The 22,681-nt window shown below is 49.9% G+C and overlaps 1 protein-coding gene across 3 annotated transcripts in view; it reads right to left on the reverse strand.

Annotated features, from left to right (window-relative positions):
* Positions 1 to 3,257: 3,257 nt before the first annotated feature.
* Positions 3,258 to 22,681, reverse strand: part of Mfn2 (mitofusin 2) — a 30,848-nt gene continuing 11,424 nt past the window's right edge. For all 3 annotated transcript variants that reach the window (XM_036178029.1, XM_036178031.1, XM_036178030.1), the window contains 15 exons: positions 19,503 to 19,665; positions 18,184 to 18,308; positions 16,853 to 16,961; positions 16,643 to 16,750; positions 15,631 to 15,784; positions 14,882 to 14,949; positions 14,625 to 14,746; positions 12,541 to 12,667; positions 12,128 to 12,232; positions 11,818 to 11,920; positions 10,996 to 11,216; positions 9,612 to 9,767; positions 8,265 to 8,461; positions 6,817 to 6,951; positions 3,258 to 5,133 (listed from right to left, as the gene is read on the reverse strand). In XM_036178029.1, the coding sequence (XP_036033922.1) occupies positions 5,064 to 5,133; positions 6,817 to 6,951; positions 8,265 to 8,461; positions 9,612 to 9,767; positions 10,996 to 11,216; positions 11,818 to 11,920; positions 12,128 to 12,232; positions 12,541 to 12,667; positions 14,625 to 14,746; positions 14,882 to 14,949; positions 15,631 to 15,784; positions 16,643 to 16,750; positions 16,853 to 16,961; positions 18,184 to 18,308; positions 19,503 to 19,665 (1,963 nt within the window). In that variant the 3' untranslated portion in view covers positions 3,258 to 5,063. The remainder of the gene's footprint in view (positions 5,134 to 6,816; positions 6,952 to 8,264; positions 8,462 to 9,611; positions 9,768 to 10,995; positions 11,217 to 11,817; positions 11,921 to 12,127; positions 12,233 to 12,540; positions 12,668 to 14,624; positions 14,747 to 14,881; positions 14,950 to 15,630; positions 15,785 to 16,642; positions 16,751 to 16,852; positions 16,962 to 18,183; positions 18,309 to 19,502; positions 19,666 to 22,681) is intronic.

Genomic DNA, 22,681 nt, shown 5'->3' on the forward strand with positions numbered 1-22,681 from the left:
ATTGGATTGTATTTGGTTGCTGCACATTTTTTTAACAGACTGAATTTTTTTTTTTTTTCCCAAGACAGGGTTTCCCTCTGTACCACTGGCTGTCCTGGAACTTGCTCTGTAGCCCAGGCTGGCCTATAACTCAGAGACCCACCTGCCTCTACTTCCCAAGCTCTGAGATTAAAAGCGTGCACCACCACGCCCAGCTGATTGAATATACTCTTAAAAATGGACTTGTCAGAACTGCAGCACGAGCTGATAGTCCTAGCACTAGGGTGCTGAGGCAGAATTTTAAGGTTGAGGACAGCTATGGGTACACAGAAACCTTGTCTCAAAAATGTGGTGGGGTCCAGGAGATGGCTCAGCAGGCCAATCTCGTGAAACATGAGGACTCTGGGTCCAATCAATAGAAGACATATAAAAGCCAGATGTGGCACACCTTGGAAACCCTAGCAGCCTATGCTGAGATTGAGGGGAGGCAGGTGGGGACAGCATGGCCTGTAGGCTCTCTGGCCACTCTGGAGTGTGTTTGGAAGCAAACAAGAGACACCCTGCTTCAACAAGATGGGGGTGGTGCGGTAACCACGGACTCCAAAGTTGTCCTGGGACCTCCATATGCTGAGATGGCGCATCAATGCGTGGGCATGCACAAAGTTGTAAAGAGAGGTCTATATGTGCTGGGGATGTAGCTCAGATGGTAGAGTGCTAGTCTAGAGTGCACAGAGCCCTGGGTTTGATCCCCAGCATGCACAACTTGAGCTTAGTAATGCACACCTTGAATTCCAGCACTCAGAAGGCAGAGGCAGGTGGATCTCTGTGAGTTCAAGGGTAGCCTAGTCAACATAGTGAACTCCAGGCTAACAAGGCTTAAGGGTAGAGAGATGGCTCAGTGTTGACAGCCTTTGCTGCATAATCATGACAACTGGTTTTTTGGATCCCAGAAACTACATAGCAATCCCCCACCACCACCCATACACACATACACCAGCTTTAAAAGTAAATTTCTGAAAATGTGTGTACACGTTGTGGTGTTTCAAAAGATGTACAGAATCTGACCCTTTTTGCCGCTCCTGTTATGAGCAGCCCAGGCTAGGGCACCTTCATGGCCCTCCTGGAGTGTTACTGTCTTGACCTAGCTGGTCTCTTTACTTCCATCCTGGCTTCCATGTCTGCCTCCAGCGGCATCAACGGCCCCTACTAAGATGTGGTTAGCTCGGGGTTGGGGATTTAGCTCAGAAGATGGAAATTCAAAATTGGATTGTGTTTGGTTGCTGCACAATTTCAAGGCCCTGGGTTCAATCCTCAGCTCAAAAAAAAAAAAAAAAAAGATGTGGTTAGCTCTTAGGAGCCCTCTCTCCCCTCAGGCGCACCTGCCTCAGGAAAACAAAACACTCCATCCTGCCCCGGTCCTATCTGTGTTCTCTCTCACTACTTTGTTCTTTGAAGACAATGAGCACACCTCAGGGCCTCTGCACATACTATTTCTCCTACTTGAACATACTACCGAGATCTCCCAGGACTTCATTGCCCAGACTGTATTCAAGTGTTACCTCAGTTAGGTCTCCTCCAACCACACTATCCTTTTATTTTACCCTTGCACATCTTCCTCACACACCTATCTTCTGACCTCTTGTCTTTCACCTAAGTGATCTTGGTTCTTGTCCAGACAAGCTCCATAAGGGCAGGAGTACTGGAACCAAACCTAGAGTCTCCTGCATGCTGGGCAAGACAATGGCAGGGACTCCCACCTCCACCCACCCCACCCCCACACGATTTCTCTGTGTAGCCTTGGCTGGCCTCTGCCTCCCAAGTGCTGGGATTAAAGATGTGTGCCACCAAGCCCCGCCTTTTTTTTTTTTTTTTTTTTTTTTTCTTTTACGACCGTCTCTATGCAGGGTTGCTAGCCTGAAACTTGCTGTCTGGGAGAGGGGTTAGTCTCCCAGGCACCCTGTCACTGGAGGTTAAAACCTGCATGCCCTTGGTTCCCCTCACCTCCCAGTGGGCAAATGAAGTAGGGCTGAGTCTGGCCTTCCCTGAGAATAATTAACTCAGTGTGTGATATAAGGCAAGGTCTAGAACCTTTCCCGTGAGCCACCACCCATTGGGTCAGCTGCAGCAGCTTGCTAATGACAGAAGCCACCATCCCCTGCGTGTGCGCACTTGGTACACTGTTTCACATATACGTGTACTGGATCGTGGTGTATTTCTAGTAGAGGGGAGAGTAAAGAACACATTTGAAAGCTGACAGGCTTGAGGAAAACAAGTGTTGGGCTCAAAAGGAGGCTTCACCCTCTCTTCCTTCCCCTCCCCAATCAGCCCAAGATACTAGGACATACATCATCAGCATGTCTTATTTCTCTGAACTTCAGTTTCCACAAAGGGGCTGAACAAGCTGAATTCTTAACACACATCTGAAAGTCCTAGAACTGTGTCCGCCCACAGGCTTCCAGGAGCACTGGAGCTCCCCCGAAGTCCTGGACTGCTAATGTGTGACTAGCTCTGCTCTCCTGAAGCACTGAGCAGCCCTTACAGAGACTGTTCTGGCAGGGGAGCCAAACACAGCAGCTCCTGAGATGACTATTCTGGAACACATGCACATCCTGTGTGCTACCCAGGGTAAAGCTATCAGTTCAGGGTGACAGCGGCACTCGGACACAAGCAGAGGGGCCGGGAGGGAGGGCTTAATCTGAAGAAGCAGGGAAGAACTCGGGCCTGGATGCTGGAGGGGCTCTGGATGCTTGGAGTGTGGCACAGGCTAACTCCAAGTGCAAGGCCATAAAGGTAAGGGTGGAGAGGGAATAGCAGGAGACAATCATCTGTATCAGCCCAGAGCTTTGGTGGAGAAGAGGTCAGGGTCTCGGAGATTCGTATGGAAAGTGACACATTAGGTACAGTATGTGTGACAGTCGATTTCATGACCCCTCAAGTTTATGGCCTGGGAATCTGGAACGATGTAGTCACCATCAGCTGAGCTCAAGAGTTTCTCAGACAGATAAGTGGGTGGGGAGACAAGAAGTAGCCACCAATGGCCTTTTCCCCTCTAAAGGGCCCTTCAAACCAGAAAGGTCATACATAGCTAAGTTCTCAGAAGGCCAAGTGGGCTGGCCCGCTGAGTCACTGATGGTTTACATGAAAACTGGGTGTGTGGAATTACAGAGAACTCTGTACCAGTCACTCTGGATCTCCTGGCCCTCAGAGGCTGCCTGTGTCTTTTCTTCTCAGACCAGCCTACAGATTTTGCAGGGCCACTGCCAGGCAGAGAACTCACACAGAGTCACAACTGGGGCTTTATTTTAGTTTCCAATACAACAGCAGAGATACAGGTAACCCAGACAGCTGCATCACCTTCAATATACCAGAAGCAAATTCACTGTGTCAGGACCTTTCGTGCCCAGCCAAGATCACACGACAGTTAGCAGCAAGAAACTAAAGTGCTCCGCTAAACGTCTCAGGTACAGGCTCGCCCTCCCTGGTGGTACAAATGGAATTTTTACTTATACAAGTTCAAAATTCCATTCATTACTCAGGGGCTATACTGAAAAAGAGTTTATTCTATTTTTTTCCCCAAAGAGAATACAACATTCATTGGGATGTGACACTGATTTGTCCTGACCCACTGTGAGGTGATCCCATCTGTCAGGCTGGCAATACACTCACAACTTCTTCCCATTACATGCTGACCTTGACCAAGACCATCACTGTCCCAGCACTGAGGGGCAAGTGAGCACACAGACATGGGCAGGAGAGGAAGGACATGGCCACGGGGCACCCAACCAGCAGGACCTTGTCCCCAGGGAGCTCCTGGCTATGGGTTTCTGGGAGGGGCTGGAGCTCCATGGTTTGTCTCTAAGACAGTCTCTACCTGGTCTACAAAGGCGTCATCACCCTGAAACTGCTTTTCTAAGACAGCCAACCTTGGTGACTGGACTCTTCCCCACTGTGACCAGTAACAATTTCCACACTCAGCAGTGGGAAGTTCAGAGTCGACAGGAGGCTAAGCAAGCAGCAGCAGGTTTCTGGAGTAGAAGAGGTGGTCTGAGGGTTGGGGCAGTAGGAAAATGGCTGCCAGGCTTCTCATGCTGTTTTGTGGCCAGCTGCAATCATTGGCACAGGGTACAGTCTAGAGGATGGTGGCCACAGGGAGCTTGCAGCAAGGCGGGATGAGCTGAAGTTAGGGAGGTGAGCTCACAGGCTTGGGTGCCCCTCTGCTAGGTCAGACAGAGGGCTCTCTTCTGTACCTACCTCCTCCAGACACCCCAGGCAGCCCCATCTTCCACCATTCCTCCTGCTACATCCTTTAACCACCGGGACCAAACTAGCTTCTCACTAATAAACCAGGACTAACAGGCCAAGAGCTGACCTAGGAGCAAGGGCCTCAATGGCAAGAAAGGAGGCAAGTCCCATGTCATCGTGATGTCCAACACCACCAGCACTACCATATCTGATACCCTAATCCACATACCTTCTCCCGAGCTCTCCCTCGGCTCTGCCTGGCAGAGGTCCCCAGCTTCCCATACGAGCTGCCTGAGTCTAAAGCCCAGGGTGTGTTGAGCCTGGCCATCAAGCACAACTGAAAGAATCTGCAAGTGGGAAAAGCGCTAAAGCTGAGGGCCAAACACAAGATACAAGTCCTAGGACAACTTGGCCCTTCTTCCAGAACTACCCTGAAATCTTCCGGGGAGTCCAGTCATCCCAACATTGTCTTTCTCTAGGTATGCTCGGACTGGAGAAGGTGGGAGTGTCTGTCTGATGCCTGTGAGGGTTCCCCTCAGTCATTCTGCAGGGTGCTACCCTCAGGAAGACCTTATCAAATGCACAGTGAATTTCAACCAAGTGAACATGATGAGCAGACACGGACATGCATGACTCCTTGGTGCTGAGCTGTCCAATCCTTGTCAGTCTCCTTCAGGGTATGAGCCAGGGTTTTCCTGCAGGGTAGGGAGCAACTGGTGCTGGAGGGCTCAAAACAGTACAAGACAGGGGGTGCTTTCCTTCTCTCTGCAGTGGCCAAGGACTGGAGCTGATGGGAGGCACGGCCCTGCCTCTTCTCAGTGCAGGCCTGCCCCAGCTGCCCACTATCTGCTGGGCTGCAGGTACTGGTGTGTGAACATGTTGAGTTCACTGTCCAACCAGCCAGCTTTATTCCTGTGAAGACAAGATTGCTCTGTTCAAAGGGCTGGCAGTGGCAGTCACATGAGTCTGTCTGGACCTTCACTTAATCCTTCAATAGCACATTTCCCCACTTTGCAGGTGAGGAAAAGGAGGTCACAAGCTGATGGGACAGAACCAGGCTTTTCTAAAAAAAAAGGTGGGCTAAGACAAAATCTCATTAGCCCAGGCTGGCCTGGAACTCACAGCCATCCTCCTGCCTCAGCCTCCCATGTACTCTGATTACAGGAGTGAACCACCATGTCTAGTTTCAGATTTTTCTAGTTTCAGGTTTTGTTGCAACCCAGATTCCCAAATCTCTGGAGGCCAGCTTTCTTGATGGACAAGTGAAGGTTTGGGGCTAGCTCAGCCTGTCTTTGTGGCTACCAGCAGCAGCAGCAGCCACTGTCCCAAGAGCCCAGCAGGTGAGCAGTGTGTCCCCGTGGTAGGCAGGAGGAGCTGCGAGCTGACACCCTGAGTGTCTCTTCTCTAACTCTGTCCTCTGTGGAACTCTGACATCAGAGGTGGGGGCAGGCCATGCAGGTCCCCACATGCTGATGTCATCACGGCCTGAGCAGGCTGAGGCCTCTGAGTACTTCTACCTTCAGCTGTGGCTGTCATCTCAGAGAGAGAGCCGCAGGACACAGAAAGCTGAGGAGGTGCAGGGCCAGCACCCAGAACCTGGCTCCTCCAACTGATCCTCCTCCCAGCAAACTTCACAGCTGCATGAGACTACCAATCCTGTTCTTGTGGAGAGACCTGGTGCTAGACACTCCCGCTCCTGGGATCAGAGAGGAACTGAATATGACTGACATAGGTGGCAGATTCTCACACAGGGCAAGGAGAAGCAAAGTGCAGCCCACCTGTACCCCAAGTTCAATCTGGCCACTTCCTGTGGCACTCCAGACAAGGAACTCAGCTTCCACAGCCACCAATTTTCCTATTCAAAAGCAGAACTGAGGTGGTCATGGTGACACACACCTTTAATCCCAGCTAGGGAAGTGGATCTTAGTGAATTTGAGACTGGCCTCATTCACATGGCAAGTTCCAGGCCAGTCCAGGCTAAAAAAAAAAAAAAAAAAAAAAAAAAAAAATCCTGTCTCAAACAAACAAACAAACAAACAAACAAAAAAAAAAAAAAAATGGAGAACTGGGCTGGAGAGATGGCTCAGAGGTTAAGAGCACTGACTGTTCTTCTAGAGGTCCTGATTTCAATTCCCAGCAACCACATGGTGGATCACAACCATCTGTAATGAGATTTGGTGCCCTCTTCTGGCATGCAGGAATACATGCAAACTGAACACTGTAAACATAATAAATAAATCTTTAAAAAAAAAAAAAAAATGGAGAACTGACGACCCACTCCTCCAGGGGTGACAAAACTGGGGGAGAGAGCCTGTGCCTAGCACCAAGACCCTGCAGTCCAGAGGAAGGCAAGCCACGAGCTGCACCATCACAGCACTGTCTCGCCTGTTTCCTGGGTCACTAGGCCCCATCTGCAAACACCTCGAGGACAGTGACACTGTGTGCAAGCCTCCAGCACTAGTGCCATCCTGCACTAGAGCCTGGCAAACATCTCTCAAGAGAGCTACATCCCCAGAGAGCACCTGGTGCCTAGACTGGAGACACCAGATGGTGGGCGGGCCCCAACTCCCCCAGCCTGGCCACCAGGCCACTCACCTGAGCAATTTGGCTTTGCTCTGAAGTGATTCCAGAGCCTCAACTTTCTTGTTCATGGCAGCAATTTCCTGCTCCAGATTATCTCGGGTGACGTCAACTTGCTGGCAGAGATGAGCAAACGTCCCAGACAGTTCCCTGAGGGACGAGATGGGATCAGCTGGGCAGATGGTGGTTTAGGCAGGATTGTACTGCTGGCCAAATCTACCCAGAACAGAACAACAGCTGAGTCCATCCACATCTGCTCTGGCCTGAAGGCCTGATTTTGGTGTCCTTCCCACCTCTGCTAAAATCATGAACAGGTTCTCATGCCCACATCAAAGACACTGGGCATCACCACAAGAGGTACATCAGTCCATCTGTGAACCTAACCTGGACACAAGAGGTCAGGATTCTGACTCTGATGCTCATCAGCTAAGTGGTAAGGAAAGGGTCTCGACTCTGAGTCCAAGTCTCAATATCCTCTCAAGTGTGTGTATGTGTGTGAGGAGAGGGAGGGAGGGAGGGAGGGAGGGAGGGAGGGAGAGAGAGAGAGAGTGTGTGTGTGTGTGTGTGTGTGTGTGTGTGTGTGTGTGTGTGTGTGTGTAATGCTGCTAGGGATTAAACCCAGGCCTCTATGCGTGCAAGGCAAGCTCTCTAAACAGAGTGATACCCCTAGCAGTGCTCTCACTTGGTAAAGTACACATCAATAAAACATCTAGCTCACAGCTACAAGAGTAAAGAGAAAGCTAGTGTAAACACGGTCTGCCATACCACAGTTAGGACAACCAAACAAACTAAGCATGTGGCTCATGTCTGCAACCCCAGGACTCAGGAGGCTGAAGCTGTTCTGAGTTCGAGAATAGGCAGTGCAGGGCAGTAAAACTGCTTTCTCGATGTCCCAGACAGAGTGACCACAGGTACCCCTGACCCACTGAGGCACTGTAACCAGGCTTTGATTTAGGATCCCACAGCTCACACCTTCAAGGCAACCTTCAATATTTATTTATTTACTTAGAGACAGGGTCTTATGTAGCCCAAGATAGCCCCAAACTCCCCACATAGCCAAGGATGATCCCCCTGCCTCCATCTCCTGAATGCTGGGATTATAGGTGTAAGATATCATCATGCCTGGTAAGACATCTATATCATATTGGTGATCAAGCCCAGGGCTTCATGATGCTAGGCAAGCATTCTACCAACTGAGCTACATTTCCAATTCAAACCAACTTTTAAAATCTATGAAGCATGTCCCCAGTTCCCTCATTTTCCCATTCCTTCCCCTCTTGGGGTACTAGAGGCCTACCCGACCTCAGCCCTAGACCCCCTGTCATCCCTGGACGCAAAACTGGCACTACACAAAGTCCCGGGGCCCATGATGCTGAGACCCAGAGGCTTCCGGGTCAGGTTCAAAGGGAGGTGGGAGAGTCCACCTATTGGGGTGTCCTTCCTCAGGTCCCCAGGCTACTCACTGCTGGACTTGGTGGCTGCAGTTAGAGCCAGTATAACTGATAATGAGCTGCAACTTCTCACTGGCATATTCCACAAACTGGCGCTTGAAGGCCCTCTCCTTAGCTTTGGTGGTCCAGGTCAGCCGCTCGTAGACGTAGAGGAGGCCATACAGTCCAAAGGAGAGGGCAATGAGTCTCCAGCCCACTGCCTTCCACACCTGTAGAGATGCATAGTCAATTTGGAGCAGGGTCTCTGTGACCCTGCTGAGAGTAAGAGGGTCTATCTCCAGCTGGAAGTGAGGGAAACTGGGTGCTGGCCACAGAAGATAACTTAAGGTTAGGACCACTATCCTGATCTAGGTGAGAAGTTGGTTTGGTTTTGTTTTGAAGTGCTGGGGATGGAATTCAGGGCCTGGCAGATATTAGGCAATCTTTGTACTGCTGAGCTTTAGTCCCAACCTGAGAAACAGGCTTCTTAAAGAGAAACACAGACGATCCAGAGCAATAGCTTATTCTGGTGGAAACAAGAGGCAGAATTTGGAATCAGTCCTCATTGCTGACTGAAGACAGTGTAGTTTAGTCACAGAATGGGGCTTTGAGCTCAGCACATGGCTTTCCTGACATGCATCATCCTGGCTGGATGAACTTGGGCTCCTCATTCACAAAGGAGGTATGTGGTGTAAATTTAACCCACAGGTTGTATAGCTAGGTAAACAAGATGCTATAAAAGGGTCTGTCAAGGGTCAGAGCTGCAGTTCATGACCCTCTTCTAGGCCACTACCTATGGAAAGAGCCAGAGGTGCAACTCTCAGTCTGGGGGAAGGAGCCTCATGATCCACCTTGTACTACATGTTGGAAAAGCAGTTCCTGACAGTGTTTGTGACAGTCACCTGCCTGTGGGGTCTGCCTCTCCACAGTCTATAAGGGCATGAGAGCTTGCCAACACCACTAGGAGATCTCAGATGTGAGGGACTGTGGCTGCAAAGTGTCTTGAGTTGAAACAAGGTGAGCTCCAGAGAAGCCAGAGGACACCCAGCTGCTCCTTAGGGCTTTGGTCAGAGCCACATATCCAGAAGCCAGAGAGGGGAGTTCAAGGGCCAGGTGGGCCTCCTTCCTAACCTTTAGTTGTTCCCCATTCTCTACTTGTTATGGAGGAAGAGGCCTCAGTGTCAGATGGGGAGGGTTCCAACTAGTGCTGGGTTTTTGCGAGCCCTATCCAGGAAATAGGAACATCCTGTTAGCTGTGTGACGACGTCTCAATGGAACAACTGTATGTGAAAGGGCTCCAGCCACACAGCTCCCCAGGGCAGAAAACACTCACTGAGCCCCCAAGTCCCCTCTCCCCCTCCCCGAGCAGGTGCCACTGACCACTCCTCCGACCACGAGAATGCCCATAGAGGTCCTGGATGTCAGAGAGGCCAGGCCAGTAACCATGGAGACCATAAGCTCCTCCTGCGTGAGGGAGCCCTGTGGCAAGGGGGGCATACTGGGGTTGGCAGGTGTCAGAGGGATAGGACGCTGAACCTGTGAGAGAGACGACAAAGGGGAGAAGAGTGTTACAAGTCTGTCATCCAGGCACACCCTCAATGACCCTCAGACTCAACGAGGGAGGACAAGGACTGAGCAGCTCTTCGATTCCCAAGAGGCAGAAGAGGGGAAAAGCTTTGTATGTACCACAGTGGGTTATCTGCTTCCTAAAACCGCTAGCCCAAGGTGAGCACTGTGGCATGCCACAGGAAGTAAGCCCTGGTCACTGGGCTTGTGCCAGCACAGGACCTGTACTAAGAGCAATCACACAAGCGTTTGTGTGAGTGTGTGTGTATGTGTGTGTGTGTGTGTGCACACACGTGCACGTGCACGCATCTGAATCCATGCATTCCCAAGCAGAAGGAACCAGAGCAGAATGTCGGATGCCCTCCTCTACACTTTCTACCGAAGACTGGCCTCTTAATGACTGGGAGCTTCCTGTTCAGCCAGGCTGACAAGCCATCTCTGGAAGAAGAGTAAGTGCTTGCATCCACTGAGCCATCTCCTCAGTCCCTAACACGCTCCTAGATTTATTTAATTTTTTTTTAAAAGGTTCCATTTTTTTTTATTCATTATGTATACAGAAGAGGGTGCCAGATCTCATTACAGATGGTTGTGAGCCATCATGTGGTTGCTGGGAATTGAACTCAGGACCTCTGGAAGAGCAGTCAGTGCTCTTAACCTCTGAGCCGTCTCTCCAGCCCGATTTATTTAATTTTATACTTATGATTGTTCTGATTACACGTATGTTTGTGCAGCACATATGTGCCTGGTGTATGCAGAGGTCAAGAGAATACCAGATGCCTTGGAACTTGAGTTAAAGAAGGTTATACACCATCATGTAGCTGCTGGGAAGAGAACCTGTGTCCTCTCCAAGAACAAGCCCTCTAAACTGCTGAGCCATCTCTTTTGTAGATAAGAATTTAAAATCCACCCCCCACTCCCCTCCCCCCCATAGTGTTAAGGATCAAATCCAAAGCCTCCTGTATACAAGGCAACTTTTTCCTGCTGAGCTATGACTCCAGCCTCCAAGTGGTCTGTTTTGAAGAGTGCACACTTAGATAAGCACTAGAAAATCCTTCTGCATTTGTAATCAGGACAAGACCAAGTTGACAATGGCAACAATGCTGACCAGTGACCAAACGGCACATCCCACTAGTAGGCTGATTTACATATCTGGTGGCAGGTGATCTTCCATGATGCCCTGGGGAAGGGAGCTTCTTGCCTGATCACTGTAGCCCATCAAGGCCCGGCGGCTGTTCTTGGGGCCCAGGAACCTGTTCACCAGCATTGTCCATCCAAGGGAGAAGTGGAACTCGATGTCCTCCTGAAAGTCAGCGCACAGCTTGTCACAGTTCAGGTCATAGCTGAGGGAGAAGCACTGGCGAGGGACCAGCATGTCTATCTGACTCCGCACAGACACAGGAAGAAGGGGCTTCAAGCCATCTGTCAGGGGCACAAGCGGGGAGAGAGTGCATCGGCTCAAGCCTATGCCACACCAGGGCCCAGCCTCAGACACAGAGTCCATACCAGCTGCTAGGGATGCTGCAGCTCTGTGCAGAAACCACACCCGGGTGGTCAGCCAGTAGGACCAGCTGACAGGTCACCTGTCACCCAATCTGACAGGAGTCATGCCAAAGTTTCAGCTTGTATATTCCCATATGGCAACCCAAGTTCATACAGAATGAATTCAGGACACTAGAACCTGAAGGTAGTGAGTTAAATCATTACCAAAGGTAACATATAAGGAAAGGTCATCCTAGTTGATTCATTATTTTGATTATGTGTATGTGCATGTATGTATTGGCTATGTGCTCATGAGTTCAGGTGCACATGAAGGTCAGGGGCATAGGATCTCCTGGATGGATCTGAAGTTCAGGCAGTTGTGATCCGCCTGACATGGGTTCTGGGAACCAAACTCAGGTCCCCTACAGAGCCGTACACACTCTTAACACCCTGAGCTGTCTCTCCAGCCCTGTCTTACTTTAGATTAGCCTCATCTTGGATGTGGCAGCTCCACAGATTCCAAGGTCCCTGTGGTACAAACCTATCATGTCCTGCTGCATAGTCTGCAGGGAACTGGTGATGGCTGTGGAGCAGCGGTCAGACATGTTCCGGCCCAGGCCTTCCTCTATATGGCGATGCAGCTCCTGCCTCCAGAAACGAGAGGGTAAGAAAAGAGGCACCACCATCAGAAGTCTCTGAGGGTTCAGCCAGACCGCCAGCTGACCAAGGAGGCCTCAGGTCTCTGTCACTTCCACTCAGGGACCCTAAGACAGACCAGCTAAGGCTGTGTTGCCGTCTACCAGGTGATTCTGCCAACCGTCCCTGCCGAGAACACATACTGCTTCACTCACGTTCTTATAGACCTTGAGGACCACTGGAGATGGGTGGAAGTCCATCTGGTACTCATCAACCAGCACAGAGAGGCGTCTGATCTCTTCGGCCATGGCTGTGGATACCTGCAGCCAAGGGAGGGTGCTGTTAGCATCAAGAGGACTGGGCTTTGCTTCGGCAGGAGAGGCTGCAGTGAACCCCACGCCTGTCCCCACACCAAGCAGCCTCCTCAGCTCCTCTTGATTTGAAGATGCAGACGTGGAAGAAAATGGGCAATCAAAATGGCCTTGGAAGGAGACCCAAGGGAAGCTGTATTCCAGAAAGCTGAGGAAGCCCCGGGGTGAGATGCCTTGCTCTCAGCCCTCGCTGCCACCGAACCTGACTTTGACCTGGAGTCCAAACCTCCCCATGGAACTTTCTCTCCACTTCTCACCTGCCTTTCCACTTCCTCTGTAATCTGCTTAATTCTCAGCTTATAGTCTTGAGCCAGGAGCTCCAGCTGCTTGTCAATAAATCTCAGCCGGTCTTGCCGGTCTTCCCGCATCTCCAGACAGTAAACCCTGAAAGGGAAGGCACTGCTCAGAAACCCACGTCCCCACAGGACCAGGCACAGGAGCCAAGGAAGCTGGGACGCTCCCCAGGCCGCAGCTCTCCTGCCTGGACAGGGCGTCTGAGGCAGGCAGAAGACAGCCCTTCATCCCTCAGCTTCCTGTAGGGGAGGGGTGGTGACGAAGAGAGGTGGCTAAGGAGGGAGGGTGAGAAAGAGTTCTGCTGACTACTATGGGGGAAATGTCCACAAGCCAGCAAGATGGCTCAGAGGGCCAAACGCTCGCTGTGCAGGCCTGACAACTTGAATCCAGTCCCCAGAGCCCAGATAGAGGTGGAAGGAGAGATCTGGTGCCATAAAGTTGTCCTTGGACCTCTACATGTGAGCTGTGCCATAGACACACAACCTATAAAAAAGTTTTTTTTTTGAGACAGGGTTTCTTTGTGTAGCCCCAGCTGTCCTGGGTCTCGCTCTGTAGACCAGGCTGGCCTCGAACTCACAGAGATCTGCCTGCCTCTGCCTCTTGAGTGCTGGGATTAAAGGTGTGCACCACCACACTCAGGGTAAAATTTAAAGAAAAAAAAAAAACACACAACAACAATAAGAATGTTCCACTTGTCCAGTAATTGGGAAATGAAATTAAAACTAGCAGACATCTGGAGGAAATGGTTGTGTCTCATGCTGTGGTGAGCGCCACAGAAATGGGACGAAATGGGAAGTCCTCCAGACAGGTGCGCAGATGCTCTGGAGAGCTCCCATGAGAGAATGAGCAACGGTGGGTCAGGCACATGGTCAGTTCCCAGCACCCACGTCAAGTGTCCCAACAAGAACCAAGGGGGACAAAGGCGGAGAGGCAAAAAGAGCAGCAGGTGCAGTGTCAAGACAGTAACACCATGCCTGAACACGTGTGGCATGTGCCCAGCAGCCTGCAGTCTCCATGTCTCCTCGAGAAGCACTTTTCATGTGGGGTAGCAGGACCACACAAACTCACCATCACCCCCAAGGAGCAGGTGGGACCACAGAATCAAGGTTACTTAACTTCTTTTCTGTTCTGTTTTAACTTGGCCAACACTTCTTCTCCAGCAGAAGTAGAATATTTGTAAATGATTTCCTTGCTTTTCTATATTTTAAATTCTCAAACTTTTTTTCTTTCTTCTTTTTTCCTTTTTTTTTTTTTTTTTTTTTTTTTGAGACAGGATCTCATGTATCCTAAGCTGGCCTCAAACTTACTATATACCCAAGAATGACACTAAATTCTGATCCTCCTGCCTCCACCTCTAGAGTGCTGGAATTATAGGGTGTCACGACCATACCCAGTGTATGTGCATGTGTGCACGGCTTGAGCTAGGGGTTCCTGCATGCTTGGTAAACACGGCCAACTGAGCGCATTTCCTGGACCCCACCATGTTTTCAAAAGTGGCACATACCTTTAGTCCCTGCATTCAGAGGCAGAGATAGGCAGATCTGAGTTCAAAGCCAGCTGGTCTATAGAAGGGAGTTCTGGACTAGCTAAAGATGCATAGTTAAACCCTGTCTCAACAACAACAACAAAAAGGAGGTTCAGGCTGGATGTGGTATGCTGGGATGGGGACCTGAAGTTCAAGACTAACCTGGACAACACAGCAAGAATCTGTTAAAGCAAAACAAACAAACAACAACAAAACCCTACAAACAAATCAGTAGTCAAGTGCTTTTTCTGGCTGGTGCAAGGCCTCAGCTCTGTACCACTGAAAATTAAAAACAAACAAATACCACAGCCAAGACCCCCAACAAAGAGCCCTCCCTCACTGTCCAGGCCAAGTGGGATGTCAGACACCAAGAAGCCCTCTCCAGGCTAGGTTGTCTACGTAGCTCTTATACGCCCTGGGTGTGAGCCCACAGACTCAGCTCAACATTACGGATCTGATCATAGACATATCTTAGCACTGTAATTTCCCAGCACTCCCTCTACTTTAGCCTTGGGCTCTCACCTCTGCTCCTGAGCCGCAATGTGCAGGGAATCCATGATAAGACGAACAGCCTCTGCAATCTGCTTGGCCCGGACTGTGTGCTGCTCAAATTTGGTCTTCACTGCAGACTGGGAAATGCACTCCTGGAGCAGACAAAGGCACTGAGGGAGGTGGGGGCCAACACCTCCAAGGGCTAGGCTGTGGCCTTCATAGCCAGGGACAGGGCTAGAGAGAGTCTGCAAGGACAGAGTCACCACATGCCAGAATCAAAGACTTACCTCAAATCGCCTCTCAAAATTCTGAAACTCAAACATCCTCACTTGAAAGCCTTCTGCAAGGGCGCCCCCTAGGAGAATGGCAGTGTTAGCGAGGAAACGGCTGTTCAGAGAGGAAAACGGGGAAATCTCTCTCTAAGTTCCTTTTCTTTTTTATTTAACTTTATTTTACATGCATTGGTATAAAGGTGTCAGATCTCCTGGAACTGGAGTTACAGACAGTTGTGAGCTGCCACATGGGTGCTGGGATTTGAACCTGGGTCCTCTGGAAGAGTAACCAGTGCTCTTAACCACTGAGTCAGATCTCTATCCCCTCTAGGTTACTTTTCTAATCCTGTGACCATAAGCACTTGACAAGGGACAACTTCCGGGAGGAGGGCAGGCTCACTCTGGCCCTGGTCCGAGGGGTACAGTAGGTCACGGCAGGGAAGAAGGGCAGCGGGAACCTGAGGCTACTTGCCCAGACCTCACCGGTTAAGAAACAGAAGGAGGAGAGCTTGATGGTCCGCGCTTTCTCCTCTCAGCCCACGGGATGCTGCAGCTGACACTCAAGGAGAGTCACCCCTTCTTAGGATTCCTCTCTGGAAAGCCCTCAAAGACACGCCCAGAGGCATCTCCTATGTGATTCTAAGGAGCAAGGCCCTCCCTCCAGGCTCTGCTCACTACCTCACTGCCAGACCTATTCCACCAACAGACCCAGACTCAACATTTCAAAAACCCATAGAAAGGAGGCTGTCAACTCTCATGGTTACCTCCTTCTGGCATGCCCTGGGCTTTCTGGACCCTGGCACTGAGCACTTCCTTGGCAGACACGAAGAAAATCCTGTCCCCGGCCTGAGCTCGATCCACCACGCCCAGCTCATCCACCAGAAAGCTGGTGCAGCGTTCCATGTGCTGCCGCCGCACCTGGGCCCAGACAGACAGGTGTGCATGAGCAGGGCAGGGCTGGGGAAACCAGATCCACATGGCTCAACAAGCAAGAGGGGAAAAGCGTTTCCACAACGAAAGGTCACCCACCACCTCTGCTCTAGAACCCCCAGCCTCCCTAGTTCCTCTCTGGGGGCTCTTGAGGCACAGAACATGCCCCAGACTGCCTCCAGTGAAAGTCTACCTAGAATTGTTCTTTCCCAGAAGGAAAGGAGCCTAAACCTGGCTCTACACTGACAAGCCAAGTCTCCCAGGACCTTGATTTAGAAAACAAGTAGGCACCCAAGAGTCTCAGCTCCCAGGTAGAACTTAAAAGGGTTAAGAGCCTCCACAGAGCCCCACCCGTGTGTCAGGCATTGTGAGCAGATACCACTCCCTCAGGTGTGGAGGCAGGATCACCACCAATGTTCCACTGCTGAGCCTCAGCAGCATCTGGACTCACAAATCCCTTTTCTTTTATTTCACACAAATCAGAGTCGGGAACTGTCCTAAGAAACACCTATACTTTACTCTCTTTGAGCTTCTTTCCCAAGTGTCTTCCTAAAGTCTGTTTCTGATTGCATTGAGCTTTTGTGAGCCAAAGAGTTACTGACCTAAGCGAAAAGAAAACCAAAGAGAAAAATAAACATGGCAGAGATGTTCTTCAAGGAAAAGAAAAAAAGTGAATGGGAGGGGAAGGGAGTGACTAACGCCACCAGAGACTACATGGTAATCTTTGGCAGTGACTTTAACTCCAGAAATCCACTAGATCTGAGGCTGCTTGGGGACATAGAGCAGATCTGAGTGGTTAGTGTTCATGGCTCATGGCAGTCTTCAAACTGCCAGAGAGACACCCACCTCCTCCATGTACTCAGGTTCCGAGGCAGACGCGTCCCAGCGGTTGTTCAGGATGAAGATGTTGGGCCGGGAGAGACGCTCGCTCACTTTGTGGAAGAACTGCTTCTCCTAAACAAGGGCAGGATGTTGGTGGAGGAGGGGTCCTGGCAGTCGAGGCCCCACTAGCTGCCCTGCCCAACAGGCCCAGGGACAAGGCAGAGGAAGAGTTACCGTTTGCATCAGTGTGGACTCTGAGTTGGCCACCAGCACAAAGACATCGGCATCCAGGCAAAACTTATCAATCCAGCTGTCCAGCTCAGTGGTGACATCGATCCCAGGGCTGGTGGTGACAGGTGTAATCAGTATGGTCAGGCACAGGGCATGGGCCTACTGTGAACAGCTCTGGGACTTGCAAGGTGGACAGGCAAAGGAGGGGAAGGAGAGTGCCAAGCCTGCCCTCACTGGGGATCTTTCCTTCCCTTTCCCTGTCCTTCCAGATCATGGAGCAAATTGGAGTTTGTTTTGAGAACCTATCACTTTTGTTTTGTTTTGTTTTTGGAGACAGGGTTTCTCTGTGTAGCCCTGGTTATCCTGGAACTCGCTCTGTAGAGTGCTGGAATTAAAGGCATGTGCCACCACCACCTGGCAGCACATGTCACTTTTATGAAAACCTAACTTGTAGTTTTCAGTCAGAGATAGACAACTGAAGTCAAGCTTTGAATTTCTTCCTTTTTTCAGTTGAGGTAAGGTCTCATATAGCAGAGACTGACCTTGAACTCCTGATCCTCCTGCCTCCACTTCTCTAGAGATGTGATTAAAGGCATGCACTACTACGTTCAAGTTTATATTTGAGTCCAGGTCAAGGAGATAGTACTGTATTTTATGGTACAGGTGGAACATGTCCAAAAGGCAGGGCAAAGCATTCCTTCAAGAGAAACAAAATGACCACATATGCTACCCAACACACACACACACACACACACACACACACACACACACACACACACACAAATTCTGGAGTCACCAGCCTTCCCAGAGCCAATGTCCTGGGGATTGCTAGAGGCACACTCTGCTAAGGGCGTTTCAGACAAAGGCAGACAGAACGATTAAATAGGTCCTAAGCTGTCCCAGGCTGGTCTACACAGTATTGTGTTTTGGTGTCCAGAAGGAAAGAACTGAGGGAGCAAGGAGCCTAAATGTGCTTGCACAAGTCTTCCAAGGACTGTCCTATAGGACAAGTGCCTCTGGAGCCCCGAACTGCCAGCTTGGACTGGCAGAACTCAAACACACTGACTGGCCTGTAGAACCTCCCCGACTTCTCAGTGCCCCATCTCTCAAACAACCTACTCCTGGGACATCTGCAGGGCACCGGTGCTAATGGCATGATAACCAACCAGCCTCTGGAAGAAATCCAAGAGGCAGAAGGATGTGGTTGAGCTGTCTGCAAGGCACCAGTACTTAAACAGAGCAAAGAGAGGACACAGGGACCTTCGACCTGAATCACCCAGAAATGGAGAGTTGGTACCCTCAGACCGAGCTTCTCGGAGTCTCTCCACTCTCACCTGTCCATCAGCACGAGGTCATCCTTCAGAAGTGGACACTTGGAGTTGGGCCACATCACACTCACTAGGCTGCCTGCATGCAGCTGCTCATCTTGATGGAGAGCATGGGCCAGCTGGTTCACTGTCTGATGGTGGAGACAGGAAATAAATATCAGGTCAAGAAGTGTCACCTGCTATAACACAGCAGCCTGAGATGGCTGCTCTTCCAGAGAACCTGGGTTCATTTCCCAGTACCTACACGGCAGCTCCCAACTATAACTCCAGTTTCAAGGGATCTGATACCCTCGTGGATAGACTGTGTGCACCAGGCACCTATGTGGTACAAAGACATACAAGTAGACAGACACTTATACACATGATGTAAGAAAATGTTTTAAAAGATTCATTAAATTTTTTTGTATGAGTATTTTGCCTGCATATATATACAAACACAACCTCTGTGTCTGGTGCCTCTTTAGGCCAGAAGCTGGCATTGGATCCCCAGGAACTGGAGTTACAAATAGTTGTGAGCCTCCATGTGGTTGCTGGGAATTGGACTCATGTCCTCTGGAAGAGCTGCCAATGTTCTAAACCACTATGAGTCTCTCCAGCCCATGTTTTGAATGCTATATTCTTATACATTAGTTTAAATAAATGAAAGAAAAGTTAATAAGTTTAAAAAAAGACTGATTAATTTTTATCTACGTGCATGTGTGTATACAGGTGTCTACAAAGCCAGAAAAGAGTGTTGGATCGATCTCCTGGAGCTGGAGTTACAGAAGGATGTGAGGCACCTGACCGTGCTGGGAACTGAACTCGTGTCCTCTGAAAGAGCAGCAAGCACTCTTAGCAGAGGCACCATCCCTCCAGCACCCTTTCTTTCCCTGCACTCCCCACTTTGAGCCTCTTTCTCAAACATCACCCTGAAGCTCGGTTGATTCTGCAATGATTAATTCTCTAGGAATCAAAATGGACACCTGGCTCCAAGGAGAGCACAACCGCCTCAGGAAACCAGAGTGCAGCAGCTGCTGGCTGGTACAAGAGACTGCCTGCCAGGGCACACTCAGGAGCTGCTCCCTGCTGGCAAGCCCAGGAAGAACCTATGTGCTCTCCTCCCTGCTCCCTGCACAGGCCAGCCAGCTCAGCCTCTCACCCTCAACAAGTTGGGCCTTGTTCTTGGTGCCCCATTTTCTGACCCTCCCCCCAAACAATCTACAATCCTCCACAAGTTCATGAGCATGGAGGTTGGGTGGGTCCTATGTCACTGATGTGTTAGCAGTTCCAAGTCCAGACTGCACCCACTGGCACCCAAGGCACAGAGCTGGCTGGCCAGCACCCACCTTGACGCTCTTCTTCTCCTCCGAGCCCTCAGTGAGGAGGAAGGCCTCATGGCCATCTGTGCCCTCCACCCTCAGGAAGCAATTGGTGGTGTGGCCAATTCCAGATGGCAGAACTTTGTCCCAGAGCATGGCGTTGATCACGGTGCTCTTCCCATTGCTCGTCCTAGGGGAAAACAACAGTCTGGGCTGTCACACTGTAGTGCCCAGCCTAGGCTCCGGAGTCTTACTCTCTGCCATGTCAGTGGCACCCAGGCAGCACTGGTCAGGCAAACATCACTCAGCCTGAAGCTGTTATGTGCTCATCACTTCAGCCCAACTCTCAGGCAGCTGGTGCAGCAGGGGCTGGTACGTGGGGCCTGTCTCACAGTAAAGCACCACTCATTAAGCATTGATGGAAACTGCTTGTCTTCAAAGTAAATTGTGCTCTTCCCTAAACCATGGGCCCTGCCCCCAGGGTTGTCTTCCTGTTCAAATGGTCCCATGTCCTGGCTTCCCAACACTGGGGCTGCTATGTGTCTGTTTGCCCATCATGCTTCTCCTCATACACGAAGCCCTACTTCTCAGGCCCACCAACGCCAGCCAGGCAAAAGGAAGATTCCTTTAGTGTTCTATTTAGCATACCCTTTCTACATCCTGCTTGCTGCACACAGCTCTACCTGTAGACTGCCCCTGCGGGCCTTAGTGCTGAACACTCAATCTCATGTTGTTCGGCAAGCCAGAGGCACACAGCTTCAGAGCCACTCATTTCCTTGTGCACAGCGACACGGGCAGACACTAGCACCCAGGTGAGGGCCAGGCCACACCTTCCAGGAAAGGATGAAAAAACAACAGGCCAGAGAAGCTGAGGGCACACTTGAGACCACAAGTCATCAAGGACAGGACTTGAGGCACAGTGCCCACTCTACACTACCACTGTGTGCCAAGCAACAGTTTATCTAGGAACCTTTAACCTACGTAGAATTTTAATTTTGTTTTTAATATAGGCTGGCTTCAAACCCAATATGGAGATGACCTTGAACTACACACACACACACACACACACACACACACACACACACACACACACTCTGCCACCTCCAGAGTGCTGCTATAGGTGTGAGTGCCATCATGCTGGGCCCCAAGGCTTCATGCACACCAGGCAAACACTTACCAACTGAGACACACCCCAACCTCGGGTGTTCATTGTTTTTAGTGTCTGATGCTCCTTATTATACTTGAAACTCTTAAAACAAAGGGGGAAGCTTCACCACACAGCAGTTACTGCTTAGATACGACACCACACAGACAGGGAAAAAGTCCAAGTAGTTGATTAGACTACATCAAATAAAGGACTGAACACCAAAGGCTATGACTGACAGAGTGAAAAGGTACCTACAGAATGGCTAAGATTTACAAATATACAGAATGTATTAAGAAGGCTGGAGCAGTGGCTCAGTGTAGTGGTTCTCAACCTTCCTAATGCTGGGACTCTTTTGTTTGTTTGTTGTTTGTTTGTTTTTGCTTTGTTTTTTGTTTTGTTTTTTGAGACAGGGTTTCTCTGTGTAGCTTTGGAGCCTGTCCTGGAACTTGCTCTGTAGTCCAGGCTGGCCTCGAACTCACAGAGATCCGCCTGCCTCTACTGTGAGTAAAGGCATGCACCACCACCACCCAGCATGCTGCAATTCTTTAATATAGTTCCCCATGCTGTGCTAACCCCAACCATAAAATTATTTTTGTTGCTACTTCATAACTGTAATTTTGCTACTGTTGTTAACTGTAATATAACTATCTGTGTTTTCTGATGGTTTTAGGTGACCTCTGTGAAAGGATGACCTAAGGGGGTCACAACCCACAGGTTAAGAACCACTGGCTCAGTGGTTAAGAGTGTGTACCTCTCTTGCAGAGGAGCCAAGGTCAGTTCTCAACACCCATGTTGGGCAACTCACAAGTGCCTGTCACTCCAGCTCCAGTGGGATCCAATGCCACTGGCCTGCATTGAGACCTGTACTCAAGTGCACATACCCATAAGCATAATAAAAATAAATGAACCTTTAAAGAAAACCCACCAATATATTTTAACAGCTTCTACAATAAAACAATAACCAAAAGAATAACCTAATGAAGGAATGGCCGTTTCTCCTAGATATACGACACACGAAAAGCAGCTCAGCATCACTAACTAACATTAAGGAAATGGACATCAAAGCACACCGGGAGCCCAGCATGGAGGTTCCAGGTCCCAGCACTGAGGCTCTGGCAGGACCACTTGGCCCAGGAGTTGGAAAGCAGTTTGAGCATCACAGTAAGGCCCCCATCCCCAAAAACCAAATGAAAACAAAACTAAACAAAACAAAGAACCCCACCTTAGGCTGTTACTTCTCACCACAGAAAACTGTTGAAAGGACGTGCAGATATGAACCCGTGTGCACTGCTGGGAACTATACAACAGTGCAGCTGTAAAGAAACCAGTCGTGAGATCTAGAAGCTTCAGAACAGAATGGCAGTGTTCTTCAGCAATCCCACTTTTGCATACAAACCCAAAAGAACCTGAAACAGGGACCAGGAAGGACATCTACACACTTGTGCACACAGTGACATTATCTGTTAGAGTCAAGAAGCCAAAGAACAATGCAAATGTTCATGGAGATGAACAAATAGAAAGTCACATGCACATGCAAAGGAATGTTCAGCCTTCCAAGGGAAGGAGCTGGGCTGGGAAATCTCTGGAACCCATAGAACAGCCAGGGAGGTGTGGCAGCCACCTGCAATCCCAGCTCTCTAATCCCTGGGGCAACCTGGCTACATAAACAAGCTTAGAATTGCTCAGCTCCAAATTGCTCAGTTCTAAAACGTGAGAACCTGCCTCACTAAAGTAGAGAATGATTGAGGAAGACACACAAACCACCAGACTACACACACACACACACACACACACACACACACACACACACACACACACACACACACACAGAGCAAGTTCTGACACATCCTGCAACATAGACAACTGTGAGGATACTATGCTGAGACAAGCCAGTAACCAATAACTGAATGAGAAACACTGTTGCACATGGTGGAGGATGCCTTTAATTCTAGCACTCAGGAGGCAAAGGCAGGAGTATTTCTGTGAGTTTGAGACCAGCCTAGTTTGTCTCAAACAAACAAACAAACAACCTCTGAAAAATTCTGTATGGTTCCATGTA

This window comes from Onychomys torridus, chromosome 2, assembly GCF_903995425.1.
Source record: "Onychomys torridus chromosome 2, mOncTor1.1, whole genome shotgun sequence".
In the NCBI taxonomy this organism is placed as follows: Eukaryota; Metazoa; Chordata; class Mammalia; order Rodentia; family Cricetidae; genus Onychomys; species Onychomys torridus.